Source organism: Jaculus jaculus, chromosome 3, assembly GCF_020740685.1.
Source record: "Jaculus jaculus isolate mJacJac1 chromosome 3, mJacJac1.mat.Y.cur, whole genome shotgun sequence".
Lineage (NCBI taxonomy): Eukaryota > Metazoa > Chordata > Mammalia > Rodentia > Dipodidae > Jaculus > Jaculus jaculus.
The window spans coordinates 4137706-4158571 of record NC_059104.1 but is presented as its reverse complement, the minus strand read 5'-3'; the positions used below and the strand labels follow the sequence as shown (position 1 = coordinate 4158571).

The 20866-nt window shown below is 45.2% G+C and overlaps 1 protein-coding gene across 4 annotated transcripts in view; it reads left to right on the top strand.

Moving 5' to 3' along the window:
- Window positions 1-20866, top strand: part of Myo16 (myosin XVI) — a 524203-nt gene that overhangs the window by 410725 nt on the left and 92612 nt on the right. For all 4 annotated transcript variants that reach the window (XM_004663404.3, XM_045145894.1, XM_045145893.1 and 1 more), the window contains exon 28: window positions 15821-15923. In XM_004663404.3, the coding sequence (XP_004663461.2) occupies window positions 15821-15923 (103 nt within the window). The remainder of the gene's footprint in view (window positions 1-15820; window positions 15924-20866) is intronic.

The window sequence follows — 20866 nt, the reverse complement described above, 5'->3', positions numbered from 1 at the left end:
GCAGTTTTGAGAGGCAGTTAACCATGGCGGGGTGGGCGGGGTGGGACAGACTGCCTGTGTCACCTTCTCACACGGGCAAGGAGGAAGTAGGATGGTGAATGCTTGTGTTCAGATGGTTTTCTCCTTTATATGCCCTCCAGGCCCTGAGCCAAAGGAACAGCACCGTCCACAATGGGGATAGGTCTTCCCACCACAGTTAGTCTTCCTGGGAAAATCCCAAACAGATGGGCGAAGAGATCTGTTCCAGTGGTCGTTCTAAATCCTGTCAAGTTGAGAACCAGAGACTAACCATCACAAGTCCACCCTTGTCAAATTGACACTCACACGTATCACTTTTACTTCAGGCCCTTGTCGCCATAATTTCATGGTCATCCCATAATGCAGAATGCATTCATTTCAACTTGAAATGTCTCCTATTTCAAATGTCATAAACAGGGTGTGGTAGTGCACTCCCTGAATGTCAGCACTCGGGAGAAAGAAGTAGGAGGATCTCTGTGAGTTCAAGGCCAGCCTGAGACGACATAGTGAATTCCAGGCCAGCTTGGGCTAGAACAAGACCCTACCTCAAAAAAAAAAAAAAAAAATTAAAGTATAAGTATGTAATCTCTTTTGAGATGTAGACAAACTCTTAACTCTGAGCTCTGATAACAGCAAAATACAAGTTGCATATTTCCATATAATCAGCCCGAAGTTGTCCTAATTGTGGTAGTTTGAATACATGTTTCCCACAGACTCAGGTGTTTTACTAAAACTGAGTTTGCAGCTTCAGAACCTGGCAGGCAGACTCCCTCTGAGGGCGGGTCACTGAGGCAGATCTGACCCCAGCCCAAAGGTATGCAGGAGGTTTGGGCTCTGGCAGGTCCCTGCGGGCTGCTGTTTGGTGTTTGCTGGTTACTGGTGGTTTCTCTCTCTGTTTGGATTTATGAATGGGAGCCAGCTTCTTCTGCCATGGATGGAACTTCTTCTGGATCTGTAAACTTGAAGTAACCCCTTCCTCCCTTAAAGCTGCGTTTGGTTGGATGCACATCCCAGCAGTGTTGGTACTGACTACACCAGCAACTTCAAAGGGAACAGTGGGGGCACAGCAAAGAATGATCAGACCCATGCAAGTCTGAAATCTGGCAGGGCAAGTTTCAAATTTGGCAGCCCTGTGTTTGACATCTTGGGCTCATGATATAGTTATCTGAGCACCAAAGAGATTGAGTACCTCCATTCCTCCAGCTTGGATGAAGAGCCTCTCTTGTGGGCTGGATCTTCCCTGAGCCCTTAGGTCTTAGCAGATGTCCCATGATCCTGGCATCTCTAACACCCTCAGGTCTCCAGTGCAACTTATGGTTTATCTCCATAGCTTCATGAAGTGGCTTCTTATGGTTTTCATGAAGGTTCATTGATCCTGCCTCACATTTCATAGTCTCAGTAGTTCTTAGGAACCATGGCAATACTCCATGACCCAGTACCTCTGGCATCTTTCGTTCTTCCAAAACCAGGAGACGATGCTGCCAGGGTCTGCTGTCAGAGCGTGATGGATCCTGGTTCCTGGGGAACACAGCCAAAGCAGCCTCTGCAGGATGCTTACCTAGGGAAGCAGAGACCTCCTCACTCCTTCCTTTTCCTTTCAAAAGAATTTGCATTTTTACTACATTGAGCCCTCAGTGGATTTGGTCTGCCTTCAATGTATCTTTCCTCTTGTTCCAGTGCAAATTACTTGGCTTATCTTTAAGGGTGGCAGTCAGCTTTACAATTATAGCCAAATCAGCTATAGGGTCTGGGCCTGAGAATTTTAATTTTCTCACATTTATTTTATTTTTTTTAATTTTTATTTTATTTATTTGAGAGTGACAGACACAGAGAGAAAGACAGATAGAGGGAGAGAGAGAGAATGGGCGCGCCAGGGCTTCCAGCCTCTGCAAACGAACTCCAGACACGTGCACCCCCTTGTGCATCTGGCTAACGTGGGACCTGGGGAACCGAGCCTCGAACCGGGGTCCTTAGTCTTCACAGGCAAGCGCTTAACCACTAAGCCATCTCTCCAGCCCTCTCACATTTATTTACCTAACAAACTAAATGTTTTTCACTGTAGATCTGACTTAAGTCAAATTAGAGAGCTATGCCACAGATTTAGTGTTACTCTGCCTTGAAATTTCCTTTACAAATATTTAAGTGCATTACTTTTACATTGAACTTCGCAAGTGTGGCCTAGCTAGTTTCACTGGCTAGTGCCAGGTGGTAACATATTTAACTTCACCCAAGTTTTCAGGATGTGGGCAGAATGCAGCCAGATTTTTTGCCAAAACATTACATGTACTGCCTCTAACCACTTCCTGATAGAGTCCATATTCCCTCTGAAACCTCGTGAGCCAAGCCTAAAATGTCTCCATTTTTCTCAGCTTTATAATCTTTCAGACACCCACCAAAATGACTGATCAAGCCCTGCTAACAGCACTGCAATGCTTCTGTAGTCCAAAGTTCCAAATCTTTCCACATTCCTCTTGCAAACAAGTTCCAAAAGACTTAGAACCACATGGTCAGGTTAATCACAGGATGGTCCCACTTCTTGGTACCAGTTTTCTATATTAGTCAAGTCCTCATTGCTATAACAAAATACCCAACTAGAAGCAGCTTAAGAAAGGGAAGGACTTATTTTCACCTTATAGTTTTGAGCAGAAGTCCATCATGGGCAGAAAGCACAGCCTAGCATACAGCCTGTTCCCGTCTTCCTTGGCAGGGAGGAAGTGGAGAGTGATGAATCAGGTAGCTTTCCCTTTATGTAGTCAGGACTTGTGGTCCCTGTAATGGTGCTGCCCATGGTTATTGTGTGTCTTCATGCCTCAGTTTAATCTAGAAGATCCAAAAGAGACATGTCAAGATATTTATTCCTGGTGATTCTACATCCTATCAAGTTGACAAGCAGAGATTAACTGTCCCAGGCCATGATCTCCAAGGCCTCTAGAGAACTGTGTTAGTCGGGAGTTCCCCTGATGCTGGGCAGGACTATCGTCCACACAGAACACGCTGCTTCCAGCCCCCCATCCCCGGGGCATTCCCCTAAAAGGCACTGTTACGTGCTTGCTGGGTACTGAGTGTTGCAGCCGTGCTGAGCAATTCTAGGATGCAGGATCTGTACATGATCTTACAGCAATCAAAGGAAGAGATGGCCCACTTGGGGGAGGGGGCTTCAGGTACCATGAAGCTACCTCATGAAGCTCTTTCTGTTTCATAATACAGTACTGTCCTTACATGCAGTATGTATCGTTCTAGATCAGCACAAATCTTCTATTACAATTAACGTTGGTTTTAACATGATCTGTTTTGTCATTCTTGCTGACAGTGATCCATACAGCAGTCCTATTTTTTAATGTCTCAAGTAAGGTTTTACATGAATTGTCCACAGACTAGTTATGTATGTTTTAGTCTGAACATTTAAAAAATGCACCTGGATATGGATGGGCCTGGATGGACAAGAGAAAAGAGCACAGTTAGGTGCCAACTCTGCAGAGAGCAGAAGCCTGCCAAAGGGAATGCAGCTCTGCCAGTTAGTCCACTGGCCTCCTTCTGTCCCTGAGTGAGATATTGAAGGCTGTCACATGACTGTGGCCTCTAGTGGGACAAAGCAGGTCAGGGAGAGACATGCTGAGGGTTTCTACCTTAGAGCTCCATGGTAGCCAAGTGTCCGTCAGATGAGAGTAAGTTAGAACAAACATGAGAGGAGCAGCTGTGAGGCCGTGAGAGGAGTGGCTTCAGACTGTGAGAAGAGTTCTGTGAGGCTGTGAGAGGAATGACTGTGTGACTCCTGGAAGAATGGTTGGGAGGCTGGCAGAGGAGTTCCTGAAACATATACCTCCAGTTAAAGGATGTTTGATTAGGGAAACTCTTCTGAAGTAAGAAACAGGATGAAAACAAAGAATGGGAAGGTAACCTGGGAGAAGATACAGACTACAGAAACATCAAATTACATGGAAGCAGAAGAGTGTGATGGGGATGCTGGATATAGTTACAAAGTTTGACTTAAAAGATTCTTAGGTGTCTAGACCTGGAGTGTTTGCATAAAATGATATGCACAAAATAAGAGAGAACAGGCTACATTTGTTTGATAGGAAGAAATGAATCTTACTGTAGCTAGGTGCTACCCTTCCCTTGCTGGGTCTTAGTTATCACATCTTGTTATGCTAAAGCAGAATTTTCAACAAGGTAGAATCATGACTGTGAATGCAATAGACTGGCATTGCATGTTAAAGATTTGTATTAAAAGGAAACTAATAAAATATCTAAGCAAGTTCAAATGAAAATTTAATTCATAAAAGTTTTCATTCTCTAATTCATTGGTACAATCTAGGGAAGATGTCACTTGCATTGCTATGGAGAGAAATAACTTGCATTAAGTTTCTGCAGCTTAATTTCTATGCAAGATTATTTATTCAAAAGCAATGGACATCATACCTCCATATGTCTCATTAACTTCCAGAGTATGCACAGGAGATGGAAAGGAACCCCAAAGTGATGTATCTCACGTCCCTCTTATGTGGTTTGTTGTTGTTTTGTTTTGTTTTTCGAGATAGGGTCTCACTCTATCCCAGGCTGACCTGGAACTCATTCCATAGCTACAGGCTAATCTTAGACTCAGTGATCTCCCTAAATCTGCCTCCCATGTGCTGGAACTAAAAACATATGCCTCCACGTTCAGCTTTCTTGTGTGGTCTTAAAGGATAATTATTCAAAGTGATCTGGAACCGAGGCTTTTAGGCTTGAGCTATGACAAAGATATAAGACATGTTAATGAGCATTCAAAGATGGAAATTTACATATTAATTTAGGGTCCTTGTTAGCATCTGTTTTGTTGTTGTTGTTGTTGTTTTGGGGGTTAGGGTCTCACTCTGGCTCGGATGACCTGGAACTCACTATGTAGTCGCAGGGTGGCCTCCAACTCATGGTGATCCTCCTACCTCTGCCTCCTGCATGCTGGGATTAAAGGCGTGCACCACCACACATGGCTTGTATCTGTTTAAATTAAGCCTTTTTATTTATTTTTTTCTCAGTTTTTATTAACATTTTCCATTATTATAAAAAATATCCCATGGTAACGATGGTAATACCTCCCCCCCCCCACTTTCCCCTTTGAAATTCCATTCTCCATCATATCCCCTCCCCATCTCAATCAGTCTCTATTTTGATGTCAGGATCTTTCCTCCTCTTATGATGGTCTTGTGTAGGTAGTGTCAGGCACTATGAGGTCATGGATATCTAGGCCATTTTATGTCTGGAGGGAGCACGTTGTAAGGAGTCCTACCCTTCCTTTGGCTCTTACGTTATTTCTGCCTCCTCTTCCGCATTAGACCCTGAGCCTTGGAAGGTGTGATCGAGATGTTACTCAGTACTCCAGTCACTTCTTTCCAGCACCATGATACCTTCTGAGTCATCCCAAGGTCACTGCCATCTGAAAAGAGAAGATTCTCTACCGAAAGTGAGAGTAGCATTAATATAAGGGTACAAAGATTAAAAGAAGTGCTTACTGGGCAGTTTGATAAGCATAGTATATACATTTATCCAGACATCAGCAGATGTTATACCCCCTAGGGCTCATGGCTACACCTGTTTTAAATTTGCAGTACCAGGGATGTATTCCCTCCCATGGAGCGAGCTTCCAGTCAAATTGGAGGGTGGTTGGTTTCCACCATGACAGATGTGCCACTGTTACATCTGTTGGCTCATTTGGCCTGGCTGGCCAGTTATAAGGCTTGCAACATCCACTGTTGAGTATCTTCACTGGGGGTATCTTTTCCTCCCATTGAGCTACATGTAGAATGACTTCTTCCAGCTTTCTGTCAGCTGGTCTACATGGAAGAGGTTATCAGCTCAGTTCCAGCAGGATTTCTCAGAGGCCTTGCAGCCCAAGTATGTGGAGTCTTCAGCAATAGGGTCTTACCATCTATTCCTGGTGGGAAAACAAGGGCCTCAGCAATGACCTATAATGTTTTGGGGGCATCAGGGGCCTCCCTGGCCAACAACTCACTGGAGGTATCCCTGGCACTGAAAATTTTCTAGTAACGATCTATGGCTCCTGAGTGTTCCATTGTCCAAAACCGGAGGAGTCCATATGATTTATTTGTATCCTCTTAGATTTTGATTAGCCCTCCTTCCACCTTTCCTTTATTACTCAATCTCGTCCCCTGACCTCACTTTGGGTCTCTTCACCCCCATTAATCTATTTTTCTACTTATATATATATACAATACCAACCTATTAAGTATCCCCCTCTCTTCCTTTCTCTTCCCTTTATATCTCCTTTATTTATTTAAGAGCGACAGACAGAGAGAAAGAGGGAGACAGAGAGAGAGAGAGAATGGGTGCACTAGGGCCTCCAGCCACTACAAATGAACTCTAGACGCGTGCGCCCCCTTGTGCATCTGGCTAACGTGGGTCCTGGGGATACGAGTCTCAAACGGGGTCTTCATGCTTCACAGGCAAGCGCTTAACCATTAAGCCATCTCTCCAGCCCATGCCTTTTTATTTTTAAATGAAGACATTTTTTCCCATATATTCATGTCTATCATTGAATAGTACTGTATTTAGATTTCTAAGATATCTCAGCATCACACATATTTTATCATTTGGACCTTAACTGCCCATTATTTATAAATAGTGAAAATAACTAAGACTTAATATGATAGTTAGATAACACTTATTTTTTCTCATCATATAGTGTCCTGAATTATAATTCTTAGTGTACTGAGGTATCTTTTAGTATTACAAGCTTGTTTGTTATATTGTTCAAAAGTAATTGTGTTCTTACATTGTCTCACAGGAGAGGAGTAGGGTCTGGGAAGATGGCTCATTTGGTAAAGTGCTTGCTTCTCAGAATGAAACCTGGGGTCAGATCCCCAGAACCCACATGGAAACTGCTATAATCCTGGCACTGGGAAGCAGAGATAGGAGAATCCCTATGGTTTGCTGGCTAGGTAGTCTAGGTGGATTGGTGAGATCTAGGTTTGATGTGAGAGCAATCTAGGAAAATACCTCTGGCATGCATGTGTATGGACATGCCTGTACACTCTCACATATGAGTCCACACCTGTGCAGACATATGAACATGCTTACATGCCACATATGCATACAAATGCTCAAAAACTAGAAGAGGAATAAGGATTCCCTTTGTTATATTAAAAGTATCATGATGATATGTCCTTAAAATGTCTGTTGCATTTCTTGACACCATATGACATAACACAGTCACTGACATTTAAAGTCACTAACATTTAATATCATACTGGATAAATGTTTGACTTTATAAGCATTTATTTGACATATTTTAAATTAGAATATTATAAAATTAACAAACATAGTTAAGTTCAGATGCTGAATACCAAATTCCTTTTTAAACTTTTTATTGACAATTTTCATACATGTATATGAATACTTTGATCACAATATCCGTAAGGCAAAATTCCATTACTCTTAAAACAGTAGTGTCTAAACGCTGTGCCTGCCTGCCTGCTGCTCTGCAGAACAGTATCCTTTCAGCCTGAATTCTTAATGTTTCCTAACTACTTGTCATAGCGATCTGAAGTAGGCATACAATACAGTAAACACATACTTAGATTATGTAACTATTACAGTGACCACCAATCTTCACAAAACTTTTTAGCCATTTTCAACAATAGCCCATATCCTTAGTAAAGGAAGAAAACATCCCCCAAAAGTAAATGTCTCTCTTTTCAACTTCCTGTTCTGACATGAAGTGAAGAGGTCAGTGTGGCCGTCGTGAATATTTGATTAAGGAGCAAATTACTTTAGGAATGGGATAATTGTATCTAAACTACATAGCTTAAGGACGTCTCTTATTTCAGCTCAAACAACAAATGAACATCTGTTCTTTTCAGTTCAACTAAACAGGCTGTTCCTGTACCTGATAAATACAAGCTATGGCTCAGCCAGCAAATCGTGAAATGTACGGAGGAGGAGGAGAAAAAGCCCATCAGTTTGAATGTATGGAACTGACTGTGCTCAGCAGCCTCTTAGGCTCAGAGGCAACGGGCATGACTCCTTTGTAGACAATTACTGTAGCCCCATCAAATACTCAGGCCCAGAAGCCAGGTTTAAAGACCCCGGTGGTAGAGGCATGGTGGATACGTTTCCTTCGTTTGCGTCAGAAGTAAGGTCAGACAGGGGAGAACAAACTTTGAGTGTCCCAAGGCTTTAGGGGTTGACTTTTAGAAGACATTCTACTTACAGACTTCCCTGCGTCAGTTCTGTGTTCCTCTGTTGAACAAATAGGATGTATCGTAATGATAAGGTGGTGTGACCATTGACTATCTCAGACTAAAAGAACTTGAGAGCATTTTCCTCTGAACTCATAGCATATACCCTAGAGGCATCCATGGTCTGAATACTGGGTTTTCCCATCCCGGGAACTGAAGTATAATTCAGTCGTTTTCTTTATAATTTAATTCTTTGTTGTGCAGGGCAAAGGCCTGTTCACCTACCTTAACACAGGATTTGTGGCGGGACACTTTGTAGTTACCTTTACATTGCTGGCTCAAAACCCCTGACCAAACACAGCTCACGGGAGGAAGGGAAGTTCCGTGATGGCAGGGAATAGCATGGCATGAGCAGAGCTGGACGTCACCTCGGCCACAGCAGGTGGCACACTGCCACAGGAGAGTGAGCCACACTTACGCTGGCAAGCTAAGGGCTAATAAACACCAATGCCCATCCCCAGAAACCCACCTTCTGCAGAAAGGCTCCACCTCCCAAATTGCTACCAGCTGGAGAGCACATATTCAGAACACATGATTTTGTGAAGGATATCTAATTCAAGCCACCACATTCTGCCCCTGACCCCCATAAACTGTGACCATAAGTGATGTGAAATGCAATGCATTCAACCCTATTTTCAAAGTCTCCATAGGTTGTTTTTTTTTTTTTTTTTATCAATCCTGACACTGTTCCAATATAGTTCAATATCTTTTAACTGTGAGCTGTAAAACCAAAACACATAATGACAGAGTAAGCATTCACAATGCAAAGAATGGCTCTTTCCCTTTCTCTGGGTAGTGATGGGCAGGTCAAGCTGCGTCTCAGCTCACAGTTCAGTCTCTAAGTAGATGCCTGGCAGATGTGGCTTGAGTGGCATTAAGAACAAGAACAATCACTCCCAAAGTTAGGGGCCAAGGGAAAGTGGATAGGTGTGTTAAGAAATTACTTGAGGGCTAGAGAGATGGCTTAGCAGTTAGGGTGCATGCCTGTGAAGCCTAAGGACCTTGGTTGATTCTTCAGGTCCCACGTAAACCAGATGCTCATGATGGTACATGTGTCTGGAGTTCCTTTGCAGTAGCACCCATTCACACACTCTATCTCTTTCTCCCTCTCTCTGTCTCTAATAAATAAAAAATAATAATTTTTTAAAACTTAAAAAAACATAAATTACTTGAATTTTTACTTGGAACTTGAGAGAAGAATGTGGAATAAAGTCTTTTATTTACATCTTATTAACATTACATTAATGCATTAATATGTTAATATGTCTACATTATTTTTGTACAGGATTGCCTTTATCTTTTCATGCACCAAGATAAAAAGAACATGTTCTGCTTTCTTCACACCTCCCTTGATAGTTCAGCAAGAACTACATCTGGGTCAGGATCCCAGAGCTGCTCAGATACTCTGACATGCTCACTGTGAAAGTTGAACCCAGGTGATAGGGTGCACGTGGGTTTTAAAGGCAGTCCCTAAATCTTCCCTTGTGTCCCCTGTCCTCCCTCGCTCCCCATCTTCCTTTCTGCTCCTTTTCAGCTCCGCACACTCACATGGAAGTCAGGGAAGTCCCCACTCTTGCCAGTCTTCCAGAGCCAACACACAACCAGCCTGAGGTTGTGGGTAGTGTCAGGGACGACTGTTCCCCTACCATCTTCTGCCACACATGACCACTTCCTCAATATCACCCCAAGCCCCTTGGAAAGGCAAACTACCAGAGGCACTGCCTTGACCTGTGGCTGTCATCCGTTTGTTTCATGGACTTGCTTAGAGCTCTCGAGCCAGGAAGTACACGAGAAATACATTCACAGGAAACAAGTGGTGTGTCCGTGGTTCTACCTGAGGGCAACCCCTGCTCACACTGAGGAGTAAGAAGACATGGGCACAAGGAGAGAACCAAGCGGCAAAGCCCAGCTCCCCAGATGGTGGGTGGGATCCTGTCACCCCAAGAGTCACAGCAAGGAGAGGCAGAGCATGGACAACAGTCTTAGGAAAAAGATGGCTCTTGACCACTTGACCTCTGGGTGGTCTTGTCCCTGCTCTTACAAGAAATTAAACTCCTGTCCTCCTGACTCAACGCCACTCTCCCAGCAGTAACAGGTCTTCTCCCCTCAAGCCCACAGCTACCCCTTCCCTGGCCCCTCCTTGCTGTTTCCTTGACACATATCAGTCCTGTTGCTAAGCAGCTATACATAGCATTGTGATCACTGGAAATGAGTGAAAAAAATGGCCCTCCTGCACCTGCACTGTGTTTATTGAAAGCAGGAAAATCAAGAGCAAAATAATTTGCAAGCAGAAGCATGCAGTGAGCCAGTCACTGCCCTATTTAATCCTGACCACACAATAACAGAAAGATGGGACGTAGCTTGAGGTTTGAGACTTAAACTAATTCATAAGTGGCCACAAGACGATGTGCCCCAGGAGCAGGTGCAGTAGCCCTGGGAAAGGTGCGTAGATACCAGCCCTGTCGCCATAGGTTGCTTCTGAAGTGTCCAGTCTCGTCCCACCCAGGCCTCAGAAAATCAGGGTGACGAAAGGACTGCCACAGCCTAGCAAGTGTGTTGTCCTTTGAAGCGCACGTCCGCGTTGCCCTAGCCTCCCTCTGCATTCTGCCTCCTGCATCTCACCCCAACTTTTCTTTTCTGGTTCCCAGTTGCTGTCCCCTTACTTCTCCTTAGCTGTTAGGCAAAAGCATTGACCAGCTTTCTCTGTTTATCACCCCCATCATTGTCTGCCGGGGTCCTGGCTCTGCCCCCTTCATCTCCCTTCACCTCGAGCCCCATCAGGAGATCCTCTGAGCTCACTGGATGGTTGTCTGCCGGGGTCCTGGCTCTGACCCCTCCTCTCCCTTCACCCCGAGCCCCCATTAGGAGATCCTCTGAGGTCACTGGATGGTAGCAGAGTCCCAACACTTCCCAGGACAACTGTTCCTGCCCTGGTTTAGAATCTGCCCTGTGCAGTGTCCGTAGGAAGAGGCATTGGATCATCTCCTGGGTCCTCCATACACGCCCTGCCTGCAGCTTCTCTGACGTTTCCATAGTAAGCTGGTATGGTTCTCCTGCTTACCCTTGCTCCCAGACTCAGAGCCAACGCCGAGGACCCCCCGCCCCAGTTACCTGCAGGCCCACCTTGCCCTCTGTTTACCTTTCTGAGCTCACCTCGCGAGCCTTCTGACCACTTCCCCTTCTGCCCTCATGCTGTTCCTACTGCTGGGCCCCAGATGCCCACGAGGATCCGGACCTTCTGTTTCCCAAAGAGGCCAGCTTCCCTCCCAGCCTCAGGGACCTGTTCCCAGTGGGAACTCCCTGCCGCACCTTCCTTCCCATCCTGCTTATTTAACCTGTGTCTACATTTTTCATGGTGTATGTTCATTATGCATGTGATCAGCTTCATGAGCACTTTTCATTCAGGTAGACCAGGTACTTTGTGCATATTTGCCTTTCATGCCTTCTCCTTCCTTTCCCCCTCAGTCTTCTTCCTTTTCTCAAATAATCTCTCTCTCACACACATACACACTTACATATGTGCATGCATCTATGTATGTTTGTTTGTTCCAGGATCCACACAGGAAAAATAAATAAATATGTAATATTTGTGTTTCTGAGTTCGTTTTGCTTAACATATGATGATTTCCAGGTACTTCCATTTTCCTGCAAACAACATAATTTCATTCTCCTTCATGGCTGAATAAAAGTCCATTATGTCTGCACACTGCACTTTCCTTTTCTCTGTATGTGGCGATGGCCTCCCTGCCATCTTATTAGCTGGTCTAATATACCACCATCCTTCTTTGTGACTATCTCTCCATGACAGAGCACTCAGATTGTGTATTTCATTCCCTAGGGCATCCTAAGCACTGCCAAAGACCCAACCTACACTGTGTTCTGTCTGTAATGGGGACTGGGTCAGCTGAGCCTGAATGAGATTCACGGCATCCATGTTTACATGAAGGGAAGTAGATGTGGTTCCCCTCATTCCAAACCAGGAGACAGGGAGACCAGGCCAGCTGGAAGTCACTGCTTACTGTTGGTAATCAGGAAGAGGGCATGAGAAGCATGCCTGCATGGTCTTCGGAAGGCCCCGGTGACCTGGCCTTGGACCACACAGGGCAGCTATTGTGGGGAGTGAGAGCTAAGTCCTGTCTCCAGTGGGTCCTATGTCCAGTGCCATTGACTAATGTAGGTGCCACTGTCTTTGTCTTACATTGAGGTGACAAGATATGATCTTGTTCTCCATCCCAGAGATCCACTGTAGGTGACACTTCAAAAGACACAACTTGCTAAATCTGAAGAAAACAGTGTTCCACTACCCTATCTCAGAGGATATTTTTGTTGTTTTAGTTGAAATGTCAGGATTAAACAATTTTACAATGAGAAAAACAGCAAGATTTCTCATTTTCATTTGCTCATGCTGTATCAGAACTTGAGCTGTATCAATTACATCCATGGTTATAATTAACAAAGTTCCCAAATGGAATGAGACAATTACCAGAGAGAATAAAAAGATAATTTCAGTGATTTTATCTCATTGTGTTGCTCAGGCTTAATGGTGGTAGTGCCCTGAATTCCCTAGGGTGTGTCGAGTGCATATTTCACTGAGAGTTCTGCTTTGGCAATAATGAGGCCCTTGTCACCCAGAAGTCATCTGCCCAAGAACCCTTCTCTATGTGCTCAACCTGATAGAGATGGCGATTGCATTGAGCTCTTCCTTTTTTTTTTTTTTTTTTTTTTGGTCAGGGTCAACCTCTTCCGTCTGGGTCTGGATTTGCCAGTTCTCAGCTGGACGGTAGTGCTGGAGAGGCTGGCTGTGGTGTCTGAGTCCTTGGGTCAGCACCAGCTCAGCCATTCTTTACCACCCACTAGCTACTGCTTTCAAACATGGTGTCACAAACTAGGTCACATATCTGTAGACCAGAAGCCCAAAATCGAGGTGACAACCAGACCATGCTCGCCTCTGTCTCTGGCTTGGATCCTTCCTGGCGTTGGCTGAGCTGCGGTTGGTGGTCACCAGTCTCACCAGTGCTGGAACCCTCCACTGTGGCCGTCTTGCTTCCACCTGTGCTGCCCGGTGTGCCATTGTGCTGAGTGTCTTATTCGGTATTTCCCTCTTCTTTTAAAAAAATATTTTATTTTTATTTATTTGACAGAGAGAGAGAATCGGTGTGTCAGGGCCTCCAGCCCCTGCCAATGAACAGACGCATGCGCCCCTTTATGCATCTGACTAATGTGGGTCCTGGGAAATCGAACCTGGATCCTTTGACTTTGCAGGCAAATACCTTAACCACTAAGCCATCCCTCCAGCCCCATTTCCCTCTTCTGTTAAGGGCATGAGTCATGTTGAATTAAAGCCCACTCTGCACATCTCACATCACATTGATTGAATCTGCCAAAACCCTATTTACAACTAGGTTACCTTTACTGACACGGTTAGAGGAACAAACCCACCCGGATCTCTGTGATGTACTGTCTGTGGCCACCAGGTTTGTTTTCATCAAGCAGCTCACCCTACAGCTCTGAGCATCTATGAGGAGGATGGGAAGGGACACTGAAGCCCTTCCCAGTCAGTGCCATCCCCTCCCCCAGCCCACATTCTTAACCTCCCTACCTTTATATGTACTGGCAACAGGAGATGAAGTTCGCATCTCATCCAGAGAAACACAGGTATACTTAGGAAGAGTAACTACTTCTAGACGACTTGCAACAGCCTCTTAGCAAATCACAGTGGAGTTTGGAGGCTTACTGCTAGCCCCAGGATAATTTCCTTCCTCTTCAACCGCACACAGTGATCACATGTTTGCATTGAACTGGTCGACACTGTTCAGCACACCTTGCACTTGCTCATAAGATGTGTTGCTAACTGTGGCCACATCCTTGGGCAGTGACTACCCTCCGATAAGCCCCACATGCTTCCCCATGCCCACTCCTTCTACCACCCCTCACACGCCCCACACCTCTGTTCTCTCTTCTCAGTTACACCCTGAAAAGCCTTCTTTCTTCTTTGCAGCAGGCACATTGTGGCCAGGAAAAACAGTAAATGTCAACTGGAGTGCTGCGTGTGTAAGAGATCATTATGCCTACCAAACCCAAGAGTTACCATCTACAAACCGTTAAGTCAGTTTGGTGTGATCTTAATAATGTACATACTCACGTCCTTACCTCTGGCTTTGAAGCTCAGTGTCTTGTTCCTGTTGTTGCTGGCTTTGCTACGGTCACTCTCTCCCAGACCCTGAGTTGGACAGATGACCAATCAGCTGTCCGTGAGAAGGAAGGGTGGATGCGGATGCTTTTATTTTGGCTGGTCCACGGCTAGAAAGACTCCAGTGTGTCCCAGTGCAGGAACAGTCCTCCGCTCAGGTTTCATGACAGTGTGAATGATCTGAGAAAGAAAGTAGGAAACCTCTTTGGCTGAAAGGTTAGGCTTAGCCTTGTTCCATTCGGCTCAGGTCACTAGCAAATCACCATAGATGGGTGGCTCTAAAAAGAGAAGTACATTTCTTCCACTTCTGGAATCTTGAGGGCTAAGATGAGGCACCAGCAATCTGGAGACCTTTGAGAGCTGTATGCAGCTGTATACAGCAGGCTTTTTTCTCCTGTGCCATCAGGAGCTCTTCAGCCTCCCCTCAGAGTGCTAATCCTTTGCCTAAAGAATCCACCCTTTGTACTAGCCAGTGTCCACGGCCTCACACCCTCACATTATGGCTAGACTTTAAGTGTGAGTTTGAGGAAGCACAGCCATTCAGTCTGTAACTGGTGGGCTTTATTTTTAAATTTTATTTTATTGCAACAAGGATCACACTAGCTCAGGCCTGTCTTAGGTTCACTATATAGTCCAGGCTGGAACACAGAAGCAAATACTTGGATGCTTTCTATAATAAAAATGTCCACTGAGAACATTTAAAACACCTAATATTTCACATGTGGACAAGAAGCTATTCTTGAAACAACAATGGTTGATGTTCTGATGTTCTTTAATTGTGAACTTTGCTGTCTAAATCTGTTCTCATGTAGCAATAGAAAAGGTGGTTGTATTTCATGAAATGTGTTTTTAAAGAGCAAACCAGATGTTTATGTGACAGCTGATAGACCAATATTTATTCTCCTTAAAAATTCTTCAAATACAAAGGAAGGGTAGGACGCTTACAATAAAATCATCCAGACAGAAAAAAAAATTATTCAAATAAATGGTTTATATCACTCCATGACAGTGCTATAGCTAAACTGAAATTGTGTGCATGTGTGTGTGTGTGTATATATATATATATATATATATATATATATGATATGTGTGTGTGTATATATATATATATATACACATACATATATATGTACATATATATATATATACACACACATATATATATATGTATATATATATATGACTCATTTCAAAAATAATATTCCCCGTAGAAGATAAGGATTGTTTACAGTTGGCAGATACATGCACTGTAGATGGGATATTTGGGGATTCCCGAAACATGGGCATTCAGAGAAACTAGTGGTAGAGACCGTGCTGGTGAGCATGGTCTTCCTCAGCTCCTGCAGTCATTTCTCCTTGTTCCTGCTGCTTTTGACAGGTACGAGCCACTGGCCGACGCCCTCCTGGGTGAGAAGAAGAACCAGGCAGCGGAGGAGAGGTGTCGTCTTCTTCTCCAGCGGTGTAACTTACAAGGCTGGCAGGTAGGTGACCTACAGGCTCTGCAAACATCCAGTTGGGATTTGAAAGGCATGAGCTGAGTCACAGTGGCAGCCACCAGAATCACCCTGGCAAAACCATGTCCCTTTGACATGGTGAGCAAAGCTCAGCAAAGCCTGCAGCATGCTCCCCGGAATCAAGACACTCCATGGTTATGGGGTGAGCACCGTGAAGCCAGTGGGGGCAATCTTGAGACACCCCTTGCATCAACGGGGAGAAACGAGGGAGGCTCCATTTAGTTTTGCTTGTGTCTCAGATTCATACCCAATTACCAAAGCTTTTTAATATATCCAAGTTGTTGCTGTGTGAGTCGCCCCTTCAGTCACTGTGACAGACAGAGGGGAAGGGCCCCGTGGGCTTGCACTTTTAGCCTGTGGTGCACTGGTTCCATTGCTCTGAGGCTTATGGCAAGGCTGAGCAACATGGAGGGCACAGTGGAGCTCAGCTGTGCACTCACGGTGCCCAGGAAGGAGGGAGAGGAGAAGAGAGAGAAAGGGAGGAGAAGAGGAGGCTCCAGGGCCCCAATTATCCCCTTCAAGGCTTGCCCCTGCCCTCTTGGCGGCATCTCACTGGGGTGCACCCTTGAAACCTTCCACACCTCCCACTGGTGCCACAGGTGGGGAACCAAGCCTTTGGCAGGAGCCTTTGGCACACACTGAAGACCCAAACCATAACGGTAGGAGAAGTCAGAGACGCCACCGTGAGGGAACTGATGTGGAGTGATCTGTACCCCATGCATTAGGCCGGGCTCAGAGAAGTCCTGTGTGCTGAGGCCCTCCCCTTGCTTTCTCTTTGCCCTTCTCCTCACTGCCACACAGTGAAAGGGTCACTCTCTTTGAACCTCGCTTGGGGCAAAGCATTATGATCTGCCTTCCACGTGAGGTGGGGTCCAGGGCCCTAGAGGGTTATCCACAGGTCTTCACAGGGAGCAAGCGTGACAGAGTCCTGTGCAGCTCAGTGACTAGAGGAAGGGACAGCTCTGCACTGTGTGCTGCACCAGAGCACCATCCTCTACCGGCTTCAGAAGAAAGAGGCTTGAGTGGAGGAGGAAGAGTGTGACTATGTGAGCAGATAAATCCCAGGACACTGAGCGATTCTTGGAAGGCACAGGTGCACAGAGCTTTGATAAAAGCTAAGTGACCAGGGCTAGAGAGATGGCTTAAGGGTTAAGGCACTTGCCTGCGAAGTCTAAGATCCCATGATCAACTCTCCAGGTCCCAAGTAAGTCAGACACACAAGGTGACACAAGCACACAAAGTCATGCATGCACACAAGGTGGCACATGCATCTGGAGTTTGATTGCTGTGGCTGGAGGCTCCGGCACATCAGTCTCCCCCCTTCCCCATTCTCTCATTAAAAAGTTAAGTGGCTGGAAAGCAGATATAAGCAGCAATTTAAAAAGCTGATGTACAGAACACCTCGATAGAAGTGCATGGTAACTGAGGAGAACAGAAGTGAGGCCTTAGCTTCAGCAAAGCGTGGGCAGATGGAGTGTGTCTGAAAGCCTCATAGCCTACGTGGAGCATCCAGAGAGTTCTGGATGCTCACAAGTCTCATCTGCCCATGACCAAGAATAAAGAACTCAGGACTCTAGCACTGATGAGTCACAACTTTGTTCTCTGTACCCAAGCCCTTCCTTTGTCATCATTTCCCTCTTCTTTTTATTCAACTAATAATGGAAACTGAACTTTAAGTCATAGTCTGAGGGAGGAGGCTTACTCACTCTGAGTTGTTATGGATGCACATCCATGCAGCGAGGTGGGTTAAAAGGGAAGAAGGGAGGAGGAATTACTAACCAAGGGTGATGTCAGCCAGGCACTCTGGAGCTGGTGACAGGTGTGGGATTCACAGAAAGGATGACTTATCAGGCTTGTAGGTAGTTGAAGTCACTTCCACGGCATCATTGCTAGAGTTTTTAAGTAACTGGAGGGTAGTGGTTGGGCAATAATGTAAGGAAAGATGCCCATTTTCCTTTAAAGAATTCTACTCAGAGGCAAGAATGCTCATACTGTGCATCCATGTCAGCAGTGATGCTCAGCATATGTGCTCGAGTGTGTCTGTGTGCTGAGGGGAGAGAGCTGAGAATCTGGAACAGATCTCTTTAGGGAAGTAGCTGTCAGTGACAGTTCCTGGTCAGGGTTCCTTTGGCTTATCATGTGGAACTGTGCCAACATGGGAGAAGGCAGGGTGGTGCCCACTGAAAATCACCACTCCTTGTCGACCTGTCTGTGCTTGGATGTCTTCAAGTACTTACTGAGGGTGGTCGCAACAGAAGCGTAGGTTAGTATTTTCATGGAGAACATTACTTTTAAAAATGGGGATGTGTCTTTATTTCATTGTAGAAATCTGTTTTCTCACTTTTTATCTCCATACAAGAAGCCTGAAAATATAAATGAGAAAGATAAGAAAAAGAGAGGGAGAGAGAAAGAGGGAGAGAGGGAGGGGGTGCAGCTTATGCATTCCCAGCCATCTAGTTCAGACGCTAACTTTGTGATACCATACCCACACTTGACTCCACAGAAACAAAACTTATTCACACTTCACTTGAAGTTATACAGCAAAAGAAGTTTTGTTAAAAACTCACTTATTCCTGACGTGGAAAGTCAGCTTCCTCAGCCTCACAGGCGTTCGTTGAAATATGGGGAGAGCTAAAGGCAGTGCTATTTGTATTCTCTTTGGGTTGCTGAACGGAACAGACACGAAGCAAGACGCTGTCTGCCGAAGCACTGGAAGGTGCAGTGGATGGTTCGTGGACCACATTGCCAGGAATTCAGTATGGCTTTTTAAGCAGTCAACATTCATCTTTTGCCCCTAGTGACCACATAAAATCAATGGTTATATCGTCCTACTTCTTTGAAAACAAAGATGGATGATAGAAAAGATGAGTATCATTTTTTAATGCATGAGCCCGCATACAGTGTTAGCTAGGAATTCAGTTTTGTTCCCTAAAACATGATCATTTTATTGTCACTTGAATGCGTCATAGAGGTCTTGTGGCTTTTGTGGTCCCTTCTTGACTTTGGTCAGATACTGTGCAAAATCAGCCGTCAGTCAACAGAATGGGATCCCAACACCACAGTGGTCACTCTGGTACGCTAGTGACACTTGTGACATCAGAACTTCCTTCCATTCCAGGTAGAGTGGAGGGACATCCTAACTTCAGAGCTATTAGAGAGAGAGAGGTGAGAGAGGGAAGTATCCATGTGACTTACTATTTGTATACTCATGGGTTTGGACTCAGAACTTGAGGAATTTAAGTTAGAAATCACTCCTTTCATCTGTATGGTGTGTTACAACTATTCCAAGCTCTGTGCTTTCTTTGTTGACCTTAAGCCTAATAACCACTCCATGGAGAAACAGGAAAGTGGACAGGGAGAATAGAAACAGCTCTGTGTTAGACGGGAGGAAATTGAGCCTCAGGCATCACGTGTTAGGGATCAGCACACTGATGGAAACAGCAGACAGGAGGTGTGCATGTTGACCTCACTGGGCTGTGACCTTTGCTGAAACCCGCCTGAACTCAACCAGTGCATGTAGCTCCACCTGTGACTAACGAGGCTGTCTGGAGCCATTTTGTCAAGACTTCAGAACCTCAAAGGAAGAGATTACACATCTCAGTTCAGCTTTGATCGCAGGCACTTCTGTCTTCCTCTGAGCAGTCTGGTCCTGGTCCCAGTGTAGATGTTAGTATGAGCCACCCACTCCTGGTAGCTGGTGATGTTTTATGCTTCTAATTTACTGGGCAGGTAAAGGAAAATCGAGTGTCCAGATGCAGGTGAACTCAAAATGAGTGCTCTGTGCCCAGTCTGCCAGAGAAAGGGCCAGGGATGGGAGGCAGCAACAGTGGGGCCAGGTGGCCTGGCAGCCATTGTTTGGGCAGAGATGGCTGCAGAGAAGCTGTGCTGTGATGGCTGCAGACGCGCCCACTCTGCAGCAGGCTGCTCTTGCCCCACTGCCAGCCCACAGCCAGGAGCCTCTTCACCCTGACCCTGCCTTCTCATGCCCTCCTGCTCCACTTCCTGTTCTTCCTTCCTTCCTGGCGCCTGCCCTTGGACATCCTAGGAAGCTGCCGTCATCACGGACCACCTCTCTTCCGCTTCTGTCAGCTTTGCCAGCAGGGCCTTGAACCTGCCATGTTTTGTTTTTGTTTCTGTTTTTCTGTGTCCATCAGAGGAGATAGAAGGCCCAGGCCTCGGTTTGTCTCTATACTGGAACAAGAAGTGTGTCTTTGTAAACAGAAGACCACCACCAACATGAGGTCGTTCATGTGGATGCGGAGACAGAATTCTGAGGTCTAGAGTGATTCACAGTGGAGACCAGTGGATAATGTCTGGAGAGTTGTCTTAGAGGAGAGTTGAATGTGATTTTAGCTTCTGTGTAGGTTTATAAGAGAAATATGCTAATGAACTCTCTGTGATGGAAAATGACTTTCAAATTTGTAATTGTTGCTTAAGTGTTAGTTAGGTGTAGGCAGTTGTAAAGAGGGCCAAGTTAGTTTCTTACTCATTTGTGAAAAACCAAAGATTATACTCGTTTGCTCCAAAGCACTTTTGTTTCCAATACGCGATTTTCATCATTTCTTCACATGCCCATGGTGCCATCACATTCCAGCCCTTACATCTTGTATCACAAGAAGAGCTTCCCAGCCTCTTTCAGGTAATATGAGTGGATGACCACAGTTTGCAGAAAATTCAAGCATGATACTGTTACAATATGCTCAAAATCATGACCTATGCATAGTGTGTGTGTGTGTGTAAGAAGAAAATCAGGACATGGTGGTGTCTAGGAGGGATCCTTCTTAAGGATGGTTTCTTGTTTATGTTTAAGATGAAATATCATGTTAAAAATACAGGGGGCCAGTCAGACCTGCATTCTTATTTGTAAGCCAGAATTTCAGTACCTTCTGTACTGAGAGGACTGGAACTTT